Raw genomic sequence first — 21,490 nt, 5'->3', positions numbered from 1 at the left:
GGGGGGGGGGGGGGAGAATTGAGAGGTTAAAAAGTCGCAATTACCTTTTTTATTCCGTGGAGGAATCAGTTAAACCATTGCGTCGCAAAACGATTCACTGTTTCGAAAGCGCTAAATGAATCGCGAATCATTTGATTCAGATCGGGACCTCGGAGCGGGTTCATGATTCTTTTGATTCAGATCGGGCTTCCGTAGTAAAGTTAGTTTTCAATTCAAGTTTATTTGGCGCTTTTCACCATACAAATCGTTGCAAAACAGCTTCACGGAAAATTAAAGTTTCTACATATTTATAGCTTATCAGTGGTCAAGCTGATGTCCATATGGCAGAAATGTACAGTAAAAATCATGCAGTTAGTTAAAGACATGCAATCAAACAGAAGGTGAACACTATTAACAACGATTATATGTTGCGATCAAACTTGTAGCAAAATTGGGTCGTTTTGTTTCAGTACGCGTAATAAAACACGATTCATCGAATCACTGGTTCACAAATAAGTGTTTATGTTGGTAACAATGCCAATAAACAGTTTTTATCAACTTATAGTTTGTACCGTTATCTGATATAAACAATCGTCCTAACGTTATTTTAAAACTATGATTTCAAGAAGTCAAAACATCAGCGGCATAAGCTCTTACCTGCTCATAAGACGTATTTTTTGGACATCCGTATTTCTTTCGTTTCATTTTGATGTCGTTAGTGAAATTCGTGCTGATAAATGATTATCTGTAATCACGATCACAGCGGCCCGGCGCCTCAATCAGATTCATCCGCGCCGGAGCCGAAGCACAACTCACGTGACGACCAAAACAATCTTCCTCCGCCAGTTACTGTAGTCTATATTGATGCTTAAAGTATATATATATATACAGTATATTTTATTCTTTTTACATACATGTGCGTGTATGTGTGTGTGTATGTATATGTGTATGTTTGCTTCAAGCGGCAACCTCCCGCTCTCTCTCGTGAAGCCAACAAGGAAGTGACTTAAACTGTAATTCATCGACTGGCCGCTAGAGGCTGGCTGCAAAAAAACGCTCTTCAGGAACCTACGGGTGACGTCACGGACACTACGTCCATGTTTTTATACAGTCTATGGTTTGCTTACATATATACACATAGGCCTATTGGTCTTTATTTATTTATTTATTTTAGTGGTTGTTTTAACTGTAAACCTTATTTTTGCTCTGAAATAGGATTGCACATAATTTCCTTGTACTTTATGTATAATGACAATAAAGATTCTGATTCTGATTACATAGTGTAGCTAAAAATAATAAAAAGAATCGGTCTTTTACATACTTGATTTATTATTGTACCATATGAATCGTTTCCAAATGTCTTATGTGAACTCGTATAGCCCCATGTGTGTACCACAGACCGGATCATTTAGAGCTCTGCGTGAAGTCAAACATCTGCTGGTGTCTGAAAATCTAAAGCAGGAAACACAGATCATACAACCGGTTTGTTAAAATGTCTGAAATGCACAGAAACTTGCCAAAAATAAACATAGCTATCAGATCCACCTGTAAGTTGCATTTTTTTATAAGTTAAAAGGCCAATTTCTCATGTTTCCATGCGAGTCTGATTTGAAGAATGTGACTGGAGGAATAAAACACAACAAACTCGAACCTCTTAAAAAAATGTGTTTTAATTGAACAGCTGTACAAAACACAGTCTCTCTCTTCCTTCTTCCTCTGTCCAGCTGTTTCCACAGCGGCCCGCCTTCCCATCATGCAGTGTGTAAACAAATCGTGTGATTTCCCATAGGAGGCTCTCGTCCAGATGGACTGTCTGAGTGTAAACGTCACATAAAACGGCCTAAAACGGGCCCCCGAGCACCAGAGAGGAAATACAGTGCCCATAAAGATGATGTAGTTTTGATATTTACAATAAACAAAAAGAAAATCTTCATCTGGCATTTTAAAAGTCAGATTAAAATATAATTGTAAGTAATATTTTACCTAAATCAGAATGATTCCCAGAATGCAACCCTCCCCTCACACATAGTATAAATGTATCCCAGCAGCCCAAGAGCTGAAGGACAGCTACAATAAAAAATTATATTTATTTATCTAACTATAAGCTAAACTGTGAAGATGGATTCAGATTCATGTTTTCAAGTGGTTTTAGTAGGGATGCACCAATACAGACATTTAAAATGATAAACAGCTTTATAAATGCATATTTGTGTTTAAATATTGTTTCATTTAATTAATTTTACATTATATATATAAACATATAAATAAAAATCTAAATGTTATGACGGTTAAACGCTAATACAGACAACTGATATTTTTTATTAACAATTATCAATATAATTGCTGATATTATACATATTTCATATTTTACCTGCTTTAAAAAAGGTTAACAGTAGAGATGCAATATAGAATTTTTTATGCGAAAAGTAAAATACATCGAAAAATATAAATGTGCAGTAGAAATTATGGAGAACTATGGAAGCTTGTTTCTGCCATATACTGTAGATTAAAAACTAAAGGTTACTATGATTTTTTTTATCTCACAGTTCTGAAATATAAATATTTCTAAGAATTGCAAATTATAAACTCAGAATTGTGAGCTATACATTCGCAATTTTGAGAATAAAGTCGCAGCTGCCTTTTTAATATTTTTTATTCTGTGGTGGGAAAAAAAGAATTGTGAGATGGAAACTCAGGATTCCGATAAAAAAGTCAGAACTGCAAGATATAAACTCACAAAACAAAGTAAAAATTGAGCAAAAAAGTCGCAATTATCATTTTAATGTCGGAAACAAAACAAAACAAAACAAAAACAGAATTGCATGATATAAACTCAGAATTCTGAGGGGGAGAAAAGTCAGAATCGCAAAAAGTAAACTCCAAATTACAATAAAAAAGTCAAAATGGTGAAAAGTAAACTCTGAATTCTGATAAAAGAAATGTAAAATTGCAAAAAGTAAACTCAGAATTTCGATAAAGTCAGAAATGCGAAAGAAAACTCTGAATTCCAATAAAAAATTCAGAATTGTGAAAAGTAAACTCCGAATTCAATTAAAAAAAAATAAGAATTTTGAAAAGTAAACTCCGAATTACAATAAAAAAGTTAGAATTTTGAAAAGTAAACTCCGAGTTCCAATAAAAAAGTCAGAAATTTTGAAAAGTAAACTCAGAGTTCCAATAAAAAAGTCAGAATTGCGAAAGGTAAACTCAGAATTTTGATTAAAAAAAGTCAGAATTACAAAAAAGTAAACTCAGAATTTTGATTTTAAAAAAGTCAGAATTACGAAAAAGGTAAACTCAGAATTTTGATTAAAAAGTTAGAATTTTGAAAAGTAAACTCCGAGTTCCAATAAAAAAGTCAGAATTACAAAAAAGTAAACTCAGAGTTCCAATAAAAAAGTCAGAATTTTGAAAAGTAAACTCAGAGTTCCAATAAAAAAGTCAGAATTTTGAAAAGTAAACTCAGAGTTCCAATAAAAAAGTCAGAATTGTGAAAAGTAAACTCCGAATTCAATTAAAAAAAAATAAGAATTGCGAAAAAGTAAACTCCGAATTACAATAAAAAAGTCAAAATGGTGAAAAGTAAACTCTGAATTCTGAAAAAAAAGTCAGAATTGCGAAAGGTAAACTCAGAATTTCGATAAAAAAAGTCAGAATTTTGAAAAGTAAACTCCGAGTTCCAATAAAAAAGTCAGAATTTTGCGATGTAAACTTACAACTGCGAGAAAAGTCGCAATTACCTTTCTTATTTTTTTATTCCGTGGTGTAAACAAGCTTCCATACTGAACTGTTCATTACTGTTGAAAGACTGAAGAAAGTCAATCCCTGATATTATCTGCGTCTGTTATCACCCTCATCAGACTGACAGAATGACGAAGAACACTGATAGTGGCAGATGCGATATGAATCTAGTGCATCCCTACTGTATTGATTATCTTGATCCGAGCGGAAGGAACACAAGTCATTCCCTCTTCAGTCCTCAGTGTCTCTCAGAAATTCTCGTCCCGTTCGACACACGAGCCGTCTCTGGCGTCGGGACAGCGGCAGGTGAATCCGCCCGGCCGCGGCAGACAGAGATGAGAGCAGCCTCCGTTATCACGAGAGCAGTAGTTCACGCCTGCGGACCACAGTCATGGGATTAAAATGAGTTCAGAAATGACAGTCGTTTACGATGAGAGTAGCCTGAGCTCAGACCTGCAGGGCATTGTGGGTAAGTCATAGCGATGCCGTATGTACGTGAACGTCTCTGAGGAAGAAACTCCTCCACCTCCATCCCATCATGACGGTCCATAGCAACCACTGCTTCCCTAGTGACAAATCAAATAAATAAATTATTGTAAAATAAAACACTTACTAAACATGAAGTAAAAAATGTTCAATTAAAATAAATCAATCATAAAAATAAAAACAAGCAACTAACTAAATAACAACTAACTAATTAAAATGTAAAATAAAAAAAATATTTTTAAATAAAATTTTTATTATAAATTATAAAATTAAATGATGAAAAATGTAAAATAAAATAAAAATAAAAACAATAAAAATAAAACACTAACCAACAACTAACTTTGGTTTCGTAAAATGAAAACAAACAAATCTTTAAAAAATAAAAACAATAAAAACGTTTATATAAAAAATGTAATCATAAAAATATCAAATTAAAATAAATTATTTAAAAAGAAAAACAAATAAAAATAAGGCACTTACTAAAAATTAATGAAATATGTAAAATCAAAATTTTCAATGAAAATAAAAAAAACAATTATGTTACAAACTAAATAAAATCATCAAAATAAGACATAAAAATTTAATCATAAAAAATATATATAATAAACTTTTAAATGAATACAATCAAAATAAAACTCTTATTAAAAATTAAATCAGAAATATTTTAAATGAAAATAAATCATTTAAAAATAAAAACAAATCAAAGCAAGATACTTACTAAAAATTAATTTAATCAAAAACGTCAAATTGAAATGAATCACTAACTAACACACATTTCCAAGATCTGTGTGAAGCTGGTCAAATCTGAATTTAAGTCATATTATCCAACATAGAAATCCAGATTTTGCAGTCAGGGAGAAAGACCTGTTTATTGTAGTAATATATTTTAATGTTTTAATGTCTAATTAAAATCATTTATTACAATAAATATATTTTGTGAATGTCCATATTTAACTACACGTTGTCATATAAACATCCAATCACTGAGTCAGATGTTAATTCAGAAACCACTTTAGACTGATTCATTCTGATTCGTTTGAATCGATTCATTATAAGAACTGGTTCATGAGAGTCATTTGTTTGCAAATCAGACGGCTCTGAAGTAAAACCAAACGTGCCGTACCTTCTCCAGTCGGTGTAGTAGAGGTTTCTGCCGTAAGACACGACGGCGAACGGATACTGAATCCCTTCGGTCAGTGTCCTCCTGAGACGAGAGAACGGATCGACACACTCCACCTTACGGGTTCCTGAAACACACACACACACACACACATTACCAGGATTCAACAGAGAGAAGAATGCAAAAGAAAAGTCATGCTTCTGGCCTGATTGTGAATGATTCATCAGTGATGTTATTGTAAAGAAAGAGAATACCTTCATAATCTTTCAACAACAATAGCCACTACTGTATTAAAAGTGCTTGATGATTTATGTTGCTAAATAAATATGAAGCTGACCTGCATCATAGAGTCATAAAACTGTAAAATTTAAATAAATGAATAATTGTCAAAATAAAACACTTAAAACCATAAAATGCCCAAATAAAATAAAGAATTCAAAAAACAACCAAAATAAAAACTGTCATAAAAAATGTTAAATTAAAATAAATTATTTAAAAATAAACATAATCAAAATAAACCCTTTCTAAAATTAATTAAATCATAAAAATGTGATATTAAAATAAATATATAATTAAAATGAAACACTTACAAAAAATGAATAAAATCATAAAATGTCAAATTAAAATAAATAAAAATTTTTAAAAATTATCCAAATAAAGCACTTACTAAAAATTATTAAATCATCAAAAATGTACATTTAAAATGAATAAATCATTTTTTAAAAATCTAAATAAAACACTCACTAAAATGAATTAAATCACAAATATAAAATGAATAAAATCATAAAATGTCAAATTAAAATAAATAAAAATGTATAACTCATTAAAAATCTAATAGAAAATTTGGAATTAAAATAAATAAATTATTTTAAAAAATTATCCAAATAAAGCACTTACTAAAAATTATTAAATCATCAAAAATGTACATTTAAAATGAATAAATAATAAAAATCTAAATAAAACACTAAAATGAATTAAATCATGAATATAAAATTTAAATAAATAAATCAATATAAAAATAAAAATACATAAAAATAAAATACTAAAATAAATAAAATACACAAATTATTTAAATAAATAATAAAAAAAATAAAAACAATCAAAATAAAACACTTACTAAAAATGAATTAAGCCATTGAAAAGGGTAACATTTAAAAAAACAAATCATATAAAAAATAAAACATTCAAAATAAAATGCTTCTATGCACTGCAACAGAAAAGTCATGCTTCTGGCCTGATTGTGAATGATTTATCAGTGGCATTCCTCATGTTTCAACAATAATAACCAAACGTGAATCATGATTGATGTTGCTTAATGAATGTGAAGCTGACCTGCGTCTGCCCAGCAGAGCTGCTTGCTCTGGGGGTCAAAGGTCAGAGCGTTGGGCAGCCCCAGCCCATCCTGCACCAGCACTGTCCTGTCGCTGCCGTCCAAACCGGAGCGCTCGATCTTGGGCCCGTCTCGGTTCCAGTCGGACCAGTACAGGTATCTGGAGAACAGAGACGTGTGTCATATATGTGACCCTGGAGCACAAAAGCAGTCTTAAGTCGCTGGGGTATATTTGTAGCAATAGCCAAAAATACATTGTATGGATCAAAATTATCCATTTTTCTTTTATGCCAAAAATCATTAGGATATTAACCGTCAAAGACCGAGACAGCCGACCGCGGCTAAAAATAACTATTGTTCTTATATGTTTATTATAAAACGGAGAGTTCCGGTCCTTGATTCTGATTGGCTGAGCCACGTTCGAAGCTGTTGTAAATTACTCTACAAACACACACCTTTGTTTACTTCTGTGTGTTGCTCGGCAACCACTTTGTTGCAACCACAACTGTTTCTGAGGAACTACATTGTTTGGTGGAAGAATACTGTTTTTATTAATATCATTACACTTTATTTGCTCTGTTTTATTTTGTGAAACCTTACTACGTATATGGAATAACCGTTTTATAAAAGCAATAAGCCCCGTGAAGCCGTGGTTTACAGTGAATTTATAACAGCTAAGGGGGTCATGCCTAACAACGCCCCTTAGCTGTTATAAATTCACTGTAAACCACGGCTTCACTGGTCTTATTGCTTTTATAAGCTTTGAACCGCTAATCCTATCTGAATGCTTTAAAAAGTGTCGTAAAGCAGAGATTTGGATATTCAGGGACTCCGTAGCGCACGTGATTACGTCGTCACATTTTGACAACATTGATTCGTCAGAAGAAACCAATGCATTTCTTTCCTCTGAGCCAAACAGGAACGATTGTTGACGCTTAGTCCCACCCCCGCGCCCAGATTGGTTCAAACGGTCTCATATTCAACCAATTAACATAGGTTTTGGTCTTTTGAACCATCATTTAGCATGTTTCTTTGGAAATTTGAGCAAACGCAAAGTGAAAGTAAAGTGTGTCGTGCGTGCATGTAAACAAACACAAAATAACACATTTGCATGAGAGCACTCTCTGAAAAAGCCCAGAAAAACACAGGACAGAGCACTTTGGAATAAAACAAACCAAAAACAAGGATGCAACAGCGGTACATATCGGATAAAGCACTGGAATTTATGTCCCGGTTAAATTGACTCTGACGCAGAGTACAGCCAGCGGATCGATCCATTTGGCTGTTATATCATGTAAATAATACTTATATAGTTCATGCACTATTTTTTCTCTTGCACTCTGTATATTTCCCTCCCATTTTGTGTCTAGTTTGTGAATCATTTGCACTGCTTGTATTTTTGTTGCACAAGGCAACTTGCTGCACTGTTTGTGTTTGTTGCTCATACTCGGATTAAAAATATATTTTTCTGGGAAAAAAAAGTCACTTTTTTTACTGTATTTTGTTATTATATAACACAGTTTCCATTTTCTTTGCTCCCTAAATGTTTTTGGACACATCTATATTGTTAGTAAACTAAATATGGCTCTGTTTTTCACTGAAAAGCGCCTATAACCATATTGTAATAAATGGCTATAACTTGCTTGGGGAATGTTATATGTAGACCAAATTTTATTTGGAAGAGTAAAACACCCAGATACAACTCTCTAAAGAAAAAAATCCAAACTTCAGGAGTTTCCGTTTGAGTAGATAGTAAAAAACACCCAATTATTGCTTGCGTTTTTCTTAAAATTCTGGAAATTCATTCATTCCAAGAGAAAACAAAGGGAAAACTGGGACTTTAAATGAGCTAGACTGAAACTTCAAGTTCTCCTGTTTATAATGATATATGGCACTTGATGCTGACTGCTAAAATAGGTCTTAAAAAACAAAGAGAAGCAAGGGTTAATTAAAGATCATGGTACGTCCTACCGTAAATATATCAAAACGTAATTTTTGATTAGTAGTATGCATTGTTAAGAACTTCATTTGGACAACTTTAAAGATGATTTTCTCAATATTTAGATTTTTTTGCACCCTCAGATTCCAGATTTTCAAATAGTTGTATCTCAGCCAAATATTGTCCTATCCTAACAAACCATACATCAATGGAAAGATTATTTATTCAGCTTTCAGATGATGTATAAATCTCAATTTCACAAAATTGACCCTCATTACTGGTTTTGTGGTCCAGGGTCACATATGTGTGTGTTTTCTTCAGAGCGGCGTGATCAAACGCACACGTACCCGTAGGCGGGGTCAGCGACGATCGGTCGCGGGTTGATAAGGTCACTGTCAAAGACGAGGCGCCGCTGACTGCCGTCTAGTCTGGACACCTCGATGCGGTCCAGTATGGAGTCGGTCCAGTACATGTTTCTGGACATGTGATCGATGGCGATTCCTTCAGGGCTGCCCAGATCTGCTCACAGAAATATCCATAACTAGAGCTTGATATGTTTCAAAAAACAAAACAAATGTTGCAAAGAATTTTTTGAAGTAACATTTTGTCTGAATGTCATTACATTAAATAAACGATCAAAGCAGGTGGCATTTATTTAATATTTTTTATTTATCACAGGGTTTCCCAAGCTGGGGTTCATGAATGAGCTGATTGAAATCTAATAATTAATTGCTAAAAATTTATTAAATCATAAAAATTTAAAATTAAAATAAATCATTTTAAAAGAAAAACACTTCAAAGTAAAACACTTTAAAATAAAAAAACGATAAATTATAAAACAATAAAAAATTAAATAAAAACAATTTTTAAATAAAAACAATAAAAATAAGACACTAGTTAAAAATTAAACCATAAAAATGCGAAATTAAAATAAATACATAATTAAAAAGAACACAATCTAAATAAAACACTACAACAATTATATCATAAAAATGTTATACTATAATAAATAAATAATTTAAAAATAAAAACAATCACAATAAAAAGCTTACTACAAATAAATCATAAAAATATAATAAACCGACATCAGAGAACCGTGAATGTGCAAATGTGTTGTTAAATTATAGTTGTTGTTAGATTATTACGATAACTTAAAATCTCAGTAAACATAGCATTTCAGTAAATAACTAACAATCTAAATGGTAAATATTTTAGGTGAAAGGGGTTGAGGTGATGAAAGCGTCAGGGCATTCAGGTATTGTAGTGTGATTGTGAATCAGTATTAGAGAGTCGCTCACCTTTAGCGACGAGGACCGAGGTTTCTCCTCCCTGCAGCTTCGCTCTGCTGATGGAGGGCTGAGTGATTTCAGACCAGAAGATCATCTGCTCCACGCAGTCGAACGCCAGCGCGATCACCACTTTACCCTGCAGACGTCAACACAAGACCAACAGATGCATGAGATGCAGAACAGCAAAACAACAGAAGCAGCAACAGCCCACGAAACATGATGCTGTAAGGAACAAAAGTATTCACACTCGCACAAGTTCATTTGCAGTAAAAAGTCATTTTACATTCTTGTTTGTTTGATTATAATTTAATGCTATGCCAGCTACCATGGCTATTTTCATGGCAAAAATTGTTAAAATGTACATAAATAAATAGGTTAAATAAAAAAAATAATTAATTTTTTAAAAATGTTTTAAATGAAGAAAATATGAATTAATTAAATTAATCTAAAAATAAAAAAAAATGTAGCTATATATATATATATATATATATATAGGAATTTAAGTTAAAATGTAGCAAAAAAAAGGTTCAAATGTAGCAAAATATAAATGAATGACTGAATAAATAAACAAACAAACAAATACATACAGTTAAAATTAAGCAAAATATAAATAAATACATAAATAAATAAATAATTTTAAAAATTTAAACGGTTAAAATGAAGCAAATATTAATTAATTAATTAAAAAGGTAAAAATGTAGCTACATACAAATAAATAAATACATGTAAAAAATTTAAAAGGTTAAAATATAGATAATTATAAATAAATACATAAAATATATATAAAGGTTAAAATGTAGCAAAATATGAAGAATGAATGAATACGGTTAAAATGTAGCAAAATGCAAAAATGTTAAAAAAATTAAGCTTAAAATATAGCGAAATTTTAATTATTTTAAAACTCATTTTAAAAATAGAAAGGTTAAAGGGTTAGTTCACACAAAAATGAAAATTAGCCCATAAATTACTCACCCCCGATGCATCCTAGGTGTATATGACTTTCTTCTTTCAGACGAATCCAGTCGGAGTTATATAAAAAATTGTCATGAGACACTTTTTTTATGGATGGGCGCTTTTTATTTAACTTCTTTTGGACTGAAGCAATGCAACACCCGCTGAGTGCCATGAAACGGCTTGAAAGATCAAAGACAATTTTTAATATACCTCCGACTGGATTCGTCTGAAAGAAGAAAGTCATATACACCTAGGATGCCTCGGGGGTGAGTAATTTATGGGCTAATTTTCATGTTTGGGTGAACTAACCCTTTAAATTGTAGAATTTTAAAAATATATATATTTTTATAGCGGTCAGTTTGAATCTCAAACATCCCACACATGACGGTCAATCAAAGACGAGCAAAATCATGCCTTGTTTACTAGTTTTCCTGCTGGAATGTGTCAGACTGACTCATGACTGAAGACCGTGTCTGTCTGTGGTTGCAAGAGCAGTAAATTGAGGTTTTGTCATATTTCAGTGCCGATTATGTGTAATTAGTGAATTTGACAGTTTCTGGATCCATTTAGAAACAATTTTCCATCATATAGTGGCTCCAAGAAACTAAAATGAATGTCTGACCATCTTTTTCTTCAACAAAACATCTATTGTTTTAGCATTTCAAACCCAACGAACTTCTGTCTGTAAAAACATTTTGTTGTAAAATGTTTGTGCATCTTTATTTACAGAAATGACACTTGCTTTTATATTTTGTGTGCAATTTAAGTGTGACTTCATTTTTTATGCTTGTTTGTTTGTTTATAATTTAACAACATGCCAGCTAATAAGGCTATTTTCATGGCAAAAAAGGTTCAAATGTAGCAAAATATAAAAGAATAAATAAATTAATAAATTAATCAATTAATAATTTTAAAAATTAAAAAGGATCAAATTTAGCAAGGTTAAAATGTAGCAAAATATAAAATAAAATCTAAATAATTAAATAAATAAATCAATGTAAAAATTTTAAAGTTAAAATGTAGAAAAATATAAATGACTGAATAAATAAATTAATAAATAATTTTAAAAAATTAAAAAGGGTCAAATGTGGCAAAATCTAAATGAACGCAAAAATTTAAAAAGGTTCAAATGTAGCAAAATCTAAATAATTTAATAAATAAATGTAAAAATTAAAAAGTTAAAATTTTGCAAAATCTAAATGAATGTAAAAATGAAAAAAGGTTCAAATGTAGCAAAATAAAATGAATGAATGAATAAATAAATTATTTATTTAGATTTTGCTACATTTTAACCTTTTCATTTTTTTAAATTATTAGTTACTTAAATGAAAAATGTAAAATATGTAGCAACATTTAAATAAATAGTTAAATTAAAAAGGTTAAAATGTAGCAAAATCTAAACAAATAAATGAATGCAAAAATGTAAAATGTAGCAATAAATAAATACATGAAAATGAATAAATAAATAAAATGTAACAAATATAAATAAATAAATATCAATTTATAATTTAAGTGTGAGTTTACAAATATGTTTTGGGGCCAGTATGTGTGTCTAACATTCTCACAGAAGCTGTTGTAGCAGCAGTGTAAATGAGAAGTTCGTCAGAATGAGAGTAATTAACGGTAATTAACTCACAGGTACGTGCAGAACGGTCCTCGACTCGTCTTTGATCATCCGGTTGCCATCCAGCGGGATGTGATCGATCTTGCCGCTTTGGGCAAATAAGAGGTTTGCTCCAGGAGTCAGAGGACTGATGTCAGTTCTGGGGGTGGGGCCAATGAGGGGCGGAGCCACATTGTGATCAATACCTATGAAAAGAGTTAGGGTTAAATGTCAAACTAAAATAAAAAAAATAATAATCATTTAAAATTTCCAAATAAAAAAATCGAAATAAAACAAAAATAAATAAAAAAATAACAATTGCATTAAATGATATATAATATTTGTAATATATTTATTAAAATAAATAAAAAAATTCAAAAACAAATCTTAAAAAAAAAACATTTATTGCAAATTAATTAAATCATAAAAATTAAAAATTAAAACATAACAAATAAAGATAAAAAAAAAAATCAACATTTACTAAAAAGATAAAATATTTTAGGTAAAAAGGGTTTGGCTGACAAAATCATTTGTCATCAGAATCCTTAATAATACAACAATATTCAGCCTTTTTATGTGACTTATGTGCAAAACGTGAAAATTTTCACTTATGTGAAAAACCAATAAAACCAAACCTTTAACATTAATAGTTCTTACACATTACAAAAAATTTAATTAAGTATGAAAACATATTTTTTTTCCTGAAATTTCACAAACTATACATTTTATAAACAGTATTGCAACTATTTAAAAAAAAGTAACACATAAAAAAAAAAAAGTAACAAAAAAAAAAAAAAAAGTAACACATTTAAAAAAAAAAAAGTAACACATTTTCAAAAGAAAAAGTGGAAAATGTAGCAAGTGTAGCCTGATCTAAAGGTGCAGTGTGTATGCTCTTACACATGGGTCTGCTGCTCGGTTGGGCTCTGGATCCGGGAAGCTCCTGTCCGGACGGGTCGACGCACCAGCACTGACCCACGCTGGCGTCACACTGCAGGGGTTCGTAAGCACCGTAAGCGTCACAGCTGGGCACATACTGACCGACGGCCGGACGCGGACGGAAGAAGAAGTATCCGCCCGAGGAAGAGGACGAGGCCTGAGCTGCTTCTCTGTGACGCTCACACGCCGTCTGCTCTTCATCTGCAGCAAACAGATCATCACAAATCTCTTTATTAGGGCTGCCCTCCACTACAGATTTTTCTGGTCGACTAGTAGTCGTTCATTTGAAGCATTAGTCGACTAATTGCACGTTTATTAATAACCCATTTAAATCATAATAATGAGCCTTTCATTGCCTACACAGCCTAATAAGAGCTTAAGCGCATGCATAAAGATTGCCACAGATTATGAATGTGTTGGGAAAAACAGTAAGGAGGCTACATTACTGTAATGCAAAAAAAGTACAACTGTAAGTATAAATCAGAGCAGCATTTGCTGTGCTCCGTTTAATTAATGCTGAATTATTTTAATTTAATTTTAATCATTGTATCTGGACAGGATCATTTTCATTATTTCATTATTACAGTCTTAAAATCCTAAAAAGGCCATAAAAATTTAAATAAAAATAAATAAATAAACACACAAAATCTTAATGTATGTTTTTGGTCTTATTGTGAGTGATTAATTTTTTATTTAATTTTTATTAGAATTTTTATTTTTATATATTTATTATTTTATAATGTTTTATATTTACTTTCATTAAAAAAAAATAATTCCATCTGCTGACATTCATCAGCACACATTATTCTGAAGAAAAAACACATTATTTCGACATTATTTACACAGCAGCATGTGTTGTACTGAATTTAATTAATGCAAAATTATTTTAATTTTAATTTTATTTTATTTTAATCATTGTATCTGGAAAGGATGATTTTCATTATAATATCACAGTCTTAAAAATCCTAAAAAGGTCTTAAAAATAAATAAATAAAAACAAACAAACTTTAACAACAACATGAAATACAAATGTCTTAATATATTGTGAACAATTCATTTTTTATTTATTTTTTATTATTTATTATTATAACTTTTATTTATTATTTTTACATATTTATTATTTTATCATTTTTAACATTTACTCAAAATCCTGGCCTACATTATTTACACAGCAGCAGCATGTGTTGTGCTGAATTCAATTCATGCATAATTATTTTTATTACATATACAGTATAACTAATTACAATTATAAAATTAAAATTGTATCTGTACAGGAAGATTTTTTAACTACAGTTAAATCTCTAATTGAATTTTAATCATTGTATCTGGACAGGATTACTTTCATTATTACAATCTTAAAAATCCTAGAAAGGCTCTAATAAACGAATGAATCATAATTCATAAATCATAATGAACTCATATACATAATATTTTTTTCCCCCCTGAGGTTCACTTATAATATTAGCCATGCTTTTATCCCAAAAATGGTCAAAAAGTCGTTTTTATCTATTGCTTTCCTCCGTCTCCTCAGCACTTACAACTAAACAGGCTGTTTTTTGCTGCTGTGCCTTTAAGAAATGTGCAACAATGTAACAATGAGTTCCTCCTCATTTCCTCATCGAGAGGACGAGACGTTTCTGAACACAAAGAGAGACAAACAGAAGGACTTGTGACGCTTAAAGCAAGCACGAATGTGTCGGGCCGTAATTATCACTGCCCTCAAATTAGGAGAACACGTCCCGCTTGTCAAACGCTCACAGACAGAAACAGACTCACTAAAGTGCTGGGAAATATTCGCCGCAGGGGAATTCTGCAGAAGTACGAGCCTCAGTTTAACACGACTGAACAGAGCAAGAGTTCAGCGATTCGGGAAAACTCAATGAGGCATCTGTGATTAATAAATGATATTTCATGAAATAAAAAAACAATCGGTAATTATATATTTTGCGTAAAGAAAATAAAACCTAATTTTAAGATCAATAAGATTTTTTTCTAAGTTAATTTGTGCTAAAAAATTGATTTTAAAATCAGTATATATATATATATACACTGCCGTTCAAAAGTTTGGGATCAGTAAGACTTGTAATGTTTTTAAAGAAGTCTCTTATTCTCATCAAGGCTGCGTTTATTTGATCAAAAATACAGAAAAAAACAGTAATCTTGCAAAATGTTATTACAATATAAAATAATGGTTTCTATTTTAATATCCTTTAAAATATAAATTATTTCTGTGATGCAAAGCTGAATTTCCATCAGCCATTACTCCAGTATAAAGTGTCTCATGATCTTCAGAAATCATTCTAATATGCTGATTTATTATTAGAATTATCAACAGTTGTGCTGCACAATATTTTTTTTTTGGAAAGATACTTTTTCAGGATTCTTCGATGAATAGAAAGTTTAAAAGAACAGCATTTATTCAAAATACAAAACTTTTCTAACAATATAAATCTTTGCTATCACTTCTTAACAATTTAACACATCCTTGCAGAATAAAAGTTTTAATTTCTTTCAAAAAAAAGAAATAATAAAAATGTACTGACCCCAAACTTTTGAACGGTAATGTATATCGAAAAGATTTCTATTTTAAATAAATGCTCTTCTTTTTAACTTTCTATTCATCAAAGAATCCTGAAAAAAGTATCACAGCTTCCAAAAAAATACAGCACTGATAATAAATCAGCATATTAGAATGATTTCTGAAGATCATGTGACACTGAAGACTGCAGTAATTCAGCTGCGCATCACAGAAATAAATTACATTTTAACAGATATTCACATAGAAAACAGTTGTTTTAAATAGCAATAATATTTCACAATTTTACAGCATTTTTGCTTAATTAACTGTATTTTATATGAATTTTTGTGGTTATATATAACCTGCACATGGTTTTGAGAGTCATCTGACATTCATCTATTTTTTTAATCACAAGTGAGCAGGGGAATATTACATGACTGTCAGTGTGAAGGAGCTGTGAGCTTGAATGTTTCTCCAGATGATCAGTGCAGTATATAAAACAGAGAAAGCAGAGACTGCAGACACATTCCTCTGTATGAGAACCATATGATAATGTAAACCAGGCCGAGCAAAACCCCAGACGAAGAGGAAGGAAAATACTCAGACAAATTACAATGAGTGCTTCTTATCTGACCATCGCCAAAGAACAGATGCTGGAAAAAGTGTGGGAGAGAGAAACTGAGGCAATGAACGACAAAAATGAAGAAACAGCATCCTTGTGTGCTTTAAAGTCATTTAAAGTTTCATTTAAATCTTCATCTAAATATGTGTGTTTGGTCTTATTGTGAATGATTCATTCATTTTTAATAGAATTGTTATTAATTTTAAAAAAAAGTATACATTTTTAAATACTTTTTATTTATTATTTTATAATTTGTAATACTTATTTTAATCAAACAAATCATAGTATCTGGTGGACTTTCATCAGTGCATGTTATTCTGAAGAAAAATATACTTATTTTCATCATTGAGATACTATTATAGTTTAGATTTAGAATTAGATTGTATATATATATTTTCTATGTTTATTAAAGCTTTAGTAATTCGCTGTGTGTTTTTGCCATTTTCATTATTATTATCATTTTTTTAATAAGTCTATATTAAGTTTTAGGTTTTAGTTTATGAGTAAAATATATTTTTTATTTTTATTTTTTGTAAGTTTTAATAGTTAATATAATAATAATAATAATAATAATAATAATATATGTTTAAAGATATATACAGTATGTAAATTATTCTATTTGTAATTTTATTTTGAAAACAGTAATACAACCTTAAAAATTCATAAAAGGCCCTGAAAAAAGTAAACAAACAAACAAACATTAAAATCAACATGAAATCCAAATGGACTCTATTTATTATCTTAATATATGTTTTTTTGTGTTATTATGAATCATTCGTTTTTCATTATTTTCTATTATTTATTAGTATAATGTTTTACTAATCTTTTTTTATTTATTTAGCATTTTATAATTTTTCATATATATATTAAACTGGGTTTTATTTTTATACTTTCTGTTTTCATTTTAATTTTGGTTAGTTTTAGTCATTTTTTGTTGTGTCTTTCTCATTTTTATTAGTTTTAGTTTTAGTTATTTTAGTACTTTAACTTGCTGAAATAAAATAAGTTTAAGTTTTTAATATATCCGATTTTATTTCAGCTCATGTTTATTTTTTTTTAAGTAATGCATTTTTTTTTTTTTTTATGGTTTGAATTATACTTAACATTATAATAGCCCTGGTTTTCATAGAAGACTCGCAGAAGTTAAAAAAGTAATTTGACACTGATTTTAAAGCATCCTATAAGCGTCACACCACACCTACCGGATCCAGGTGTGCAGCTGAAGCCATCGCCGTGGAAACCAGGCCGGCACTGACAGGTGAAGGAGCCCTGGGTGTTGTGGCAGATGGCATCGCTATGGCAACGGCCCGGCTGGCACTCATCAGTATCTGCGTGAGAAAATCACTTCAGTTCTACATGTCCAAACAGCTCTATATGTACAGAATCAGCTCTATATGAAGGAATGCACATCTGCTGCGTGTTATTACTGAAGTATGTCCACCCTGCAGTGAATCACTCTCCCACGGCCGAACAAACACACACCAGCCCTTCCTTACAGCTGGAGCGTCTCAATATGTGAGACCCAACTGCAATCTGTCTGACCCTCAGCCGTCATGAAGTGATAAATAATGCACACAGCTGTGCCGAGCATTTCCTGTCCAGATCACAGCACTTCCTGTCTCCAGGGGCCCCGCTGTCTGCTGCGAGACTAAACCTACAGACGCTTCTCTGTACTGAATAACCACACTATTGTCTGTTTAGAGCTGAGTTACAGCAGAATTAGAATTTATATCATATTCAGAATCAGTTTGCATCACTAATCATGTTGTTTCTCTGTTTATTACTGTGAAGTCTGTTTTGTATAAAGCACTATAGAAATAAAGGTGACTTGACGAACGTCTTCAAAGGTTTCTTCATCTAAACCAGAATGGAGGAGGACCATTGATCTGAAATAATTTCAAATAAGACAAAACGAGCTTTTAAATGATCTAAAACCAATCAAAATCAACATTTCTTATTTTTAATTCAAGAAATTAATTCTGTTTTTGTCTCTAAAGAATCAGGATTGGAAAACCTGGATATATGAGGAAGAATCGTTTTAAAATTGTGATTTCTAGACTTTTTAAAAGTCATAGAAATTAATAAAAAGAAAATGTATAATGAACGCACATTTACTAGTTATTGCAAAAAAACATTTTTTTTTTTTTGTAAAAACATTTTTTTTTAAAATGGACTAAAATTTACTAAAATAAACTAAAATTAAACTTTAACTAAAATTAAAGTGAAAAAGGAAATTATATAAATTAAAAAGTAATAGATAAAAATTAATATAAACTACATAGATAAAATACACACCACAGACATATTAAAAAAAAAATCAATAAAAATGACAAAAAAAACAACCAAATTCATAAAACTTTAACTAAAGTTAAAGTGAAAACAGAAAAAATAAAATATAACAATTTATAAAAATATATAAATATGTTTAAAAAACAAAAATTCATACAAAATGACAAAAACAACAACAACAAAAGTACTAAATCTTTAAAATTAAAGTGAAAGCAGAAAATATAAACTTAAAATATAAAAACACAAATGAATAAAAATGAAAAAAAAACTAAAACAAAATTGCTATAATTAAAACTAAACTGAAAACAGAAAATTAAAAAAACTAATAAAAATGATAAAAACTACATAGACATTTAAAAAACACAAATGAATAATATGACAAAAACACACAACAAAATTACAAAAACTTGAACTAAAATTAAAAACAGAAAATATAAAATTAAAACTTATAAATGAAAATTAATAAAAAACTATATAGACATTTTTAAATAATTAATAAAAATGACGAAAACAAAACAAAATTACTAAAACTTTAACTCAAATTTAAGTGAAAACAGAAAATATAAAAGTAAAATCTAATTCAAAATATAAACAAAAACTATAACCGTATATCAATGATACTAAAATAACACTGCTGTGAATGAGGTCTTTAATATCAGCAAAGTGATGTATAGAAATGTAGCCTAGATAGGCGGCTCACTAGGGTTTGGACCAGAGCTGCAGCATTGTCTTTCATCTGAGAAAATATTAAATTTGGCCCTGAAAAAATATGAACTCACCATCAGAAACTGAGATAGAGCAACCATCCATTTACAGCCACTAGTCAGTTACTTTGGAAATGTAATAGGTTACAGATTACAAGTTACTGTAATAAGTAGTGTAACTATTTCAATGACTTTATTAAAGTAATGTATCTGATTACATTCGATTATTTTTCTAAATTTGTAACAAATGTTTTCAAATGTTAATCATTTCCGAACATGTAAAGCAGGCAGGGTTAACTTTACAGTAGAACTCAACACTGATTACTGTCAGGCTTTCAGAATCCTTCTTCACTTGAATTAAGATTATGATAAATTAATTTTAAAGCACAGCCACCACAGAATCAGACTTTAGCAGCTATGTTTACTTCGAGATCATTCTGTGGTTAAATACAGGTTTAAAATCATAAGATATAGTTTAATAGCAATGATACTGTTTTTGAAATCAAAATATTTGCATAACTATGACAGGAAACACTGCCATCTAACAATGCTTTGGAAAAAACTGTTAATCTTACAAAAATAAAGCATGCACATAAACCCAAATATAGGAAATAAAACAGTTATGCACGTATAAGCACGTGTCCTAAACTCCTGAAACATTGGTGTCTCATGTTTTAGAGCAATCAGTGCAATTTATGAAAGAAATCAATCAAATCTGTATATGTGTGAAAATATTCAGATGTAACCACCTTTGTATTCTTTAACATGTTCATAAGTAACTGTAGCCTAATTTAATTACACATTTTTTTCTCAGCAACTATAACTAATTACAATTACATTTATTCTGTAATTAAATTATCAAATTTAGTTACGTGTAACTAGATTGTGGTTACATGTAACTAAATTACATAATTTGGTTACGGCTAGTAACCCATAAATGTGACCCTGGAGCACAAAAGCAGTGTTAAGTCGCTGGGGTATATTTGTAGCAATAGCCAACAATACATTGTATGGGTCACAATTATACATTTTTCTTTTATGCCAAAAATCATTAGGATATTAAGTAAAGATCATGTTCCATGAAGATATTTAGTAAATCTCCTACTGTAAATATATCAGAACTTAATTTTTGATTAGTAATATGCATTGCTAAGAACTTCATTTGGACAACTTTAAAGATGATTTTCTCAATATTTAGATTTTTTTGCACCCTCAGATTCCAGATTTTCAAATAGTTGCATCTCAGCCAAATATTGTTCTATCCTAACAAACCTTACATCAATGGAAAGCTTTTTTATTCATCTTTCAGATGATGCATAAATCTCAATTTCGAAAAATTGACCCTTATGACTGCTTTTGTGCTCAAGGGTCACATAGGCTAGTAGTCGTGTTACTCCCCAACACTGCTACTAGCCATATAGACATTTTCCTGTGTATTTTACGCTCAGCGGTGAGTGAGATGTTACCCTGACACGCCCGTCCGTCTCCAGAGAAGCCCGGCAGACACAAGCAGATATAAGACGAGTCTCCTGTGTAGCTGCATCGGGCGCGTTCGGGAGCATCGCAGTCGTGTGTTCCTCTCTGACAGTGATCCACGGGACGCTCCGTCTCTGCACGGGACACAATCACAGAACTACATTCGAATTCTGCACTTAAATATGATCAATATTCGAATTACAGTATATTAGAATTTAAAAGGCATAATATCAGTCAGGGGCATAAATCACGGGTGGGTCGGGGGTCAGGACCCCCCCATCTGAGGGTTGTCCCCCACTAAAAATATCATTACAAACTTATAATAATTGTGTAAGTAGTAAAACAATACAAACGCAAAAAAGCGTTTTACGTTTAGAAACATTTTGAGTCCCCCCTCACTTGCCTCACAGTGGTTTGGTCCACTGCCTGCTTTTCCCCTTTACCTCACCGACACACACACACACACACACACACTCATACACACACACACACACACACACA

General features: G+C 30.8%; 1 protein-coding gene across 1 annotated transcript in view; it reads right to left on the bottom strand.

The window, feature by feature from the left end:
* Positions 1 to 3,646: 3,646 nt before the first annotated feature.
* The window catches only part of LOC107713227 (nidogen-1-like), a 47,169-nt gene continuing 29,325 nt past the window's right edge, over positions 3,647 to 21,490 (bottom strand). The window contains exons 12-21 of the mRNA XM_016518677.1: positions 20,980 to 21,123; positions 17,723 to 17,848; positions 13,342 to 13,581; positions 12,475 to 12,647; positions 9,894 to 10,020; positions 8,943 to 9,114; positions 6,659 to 6,816; positions 5,330 to 5,453; positions 4,174 to 4,286; positions 3,647 to 4,096 (exon numbers count right to left, since the gene is read on the bottom strand). Of these exons, the coding sequence (XP_016374163.1) occupies positions 3,969 to 4,096; positions 4,174 to 4,286; positions 5,330 to 5,453; positions 6,659 to 6,816; positions 8,943 to 9,114; positions 9,894 to 10,020; positions 12,475 to 12,647; positions 13,342 to 13,581; positions 17,723 to 17,848; positions 20,980 to 21,123 (1,505 nt within the window). The 3' untranslated portion in view covers positions 3,647 to 3,968. The remainder of the gene's footprint in view (positions 4,097 to 4,173; positions 4,287 to 5,329; positions 5,454 to 6,658; positions 6,817 to 8,942; positions 9,115 to 9,893; positions 10,021 to 12,474; positions 12,648 to 13,341; positions 13,582 to 17,722; positions 17,849 to 20,979; positions 21,124 to 21,490) is intronic.

The sequence above is a fragment of the Sinocyclocheilus rhinocerous genome, unplaced genomic scaffold, assembly GCF_001515625.1.
Source record: "Sinocyclocheilus rhinocerous isolate Xijiao unplaced genomic scaffold, SAMN03320098_v1.1 scaffold1050, whole genome shotgun sequence".
NCBI classification, from domain to species: Eukaryota; Metazoa; Chordata; class Actinopteri; order Cypriniformes; family Cyprinidae; genus Sinocyclocheilus; species Sinocyclocheilus rhinocerous.
Note: the sequence above shows the minus strand (reverse complement) of the source record. Positions and strands in the feature narration are given on the sequence as shown.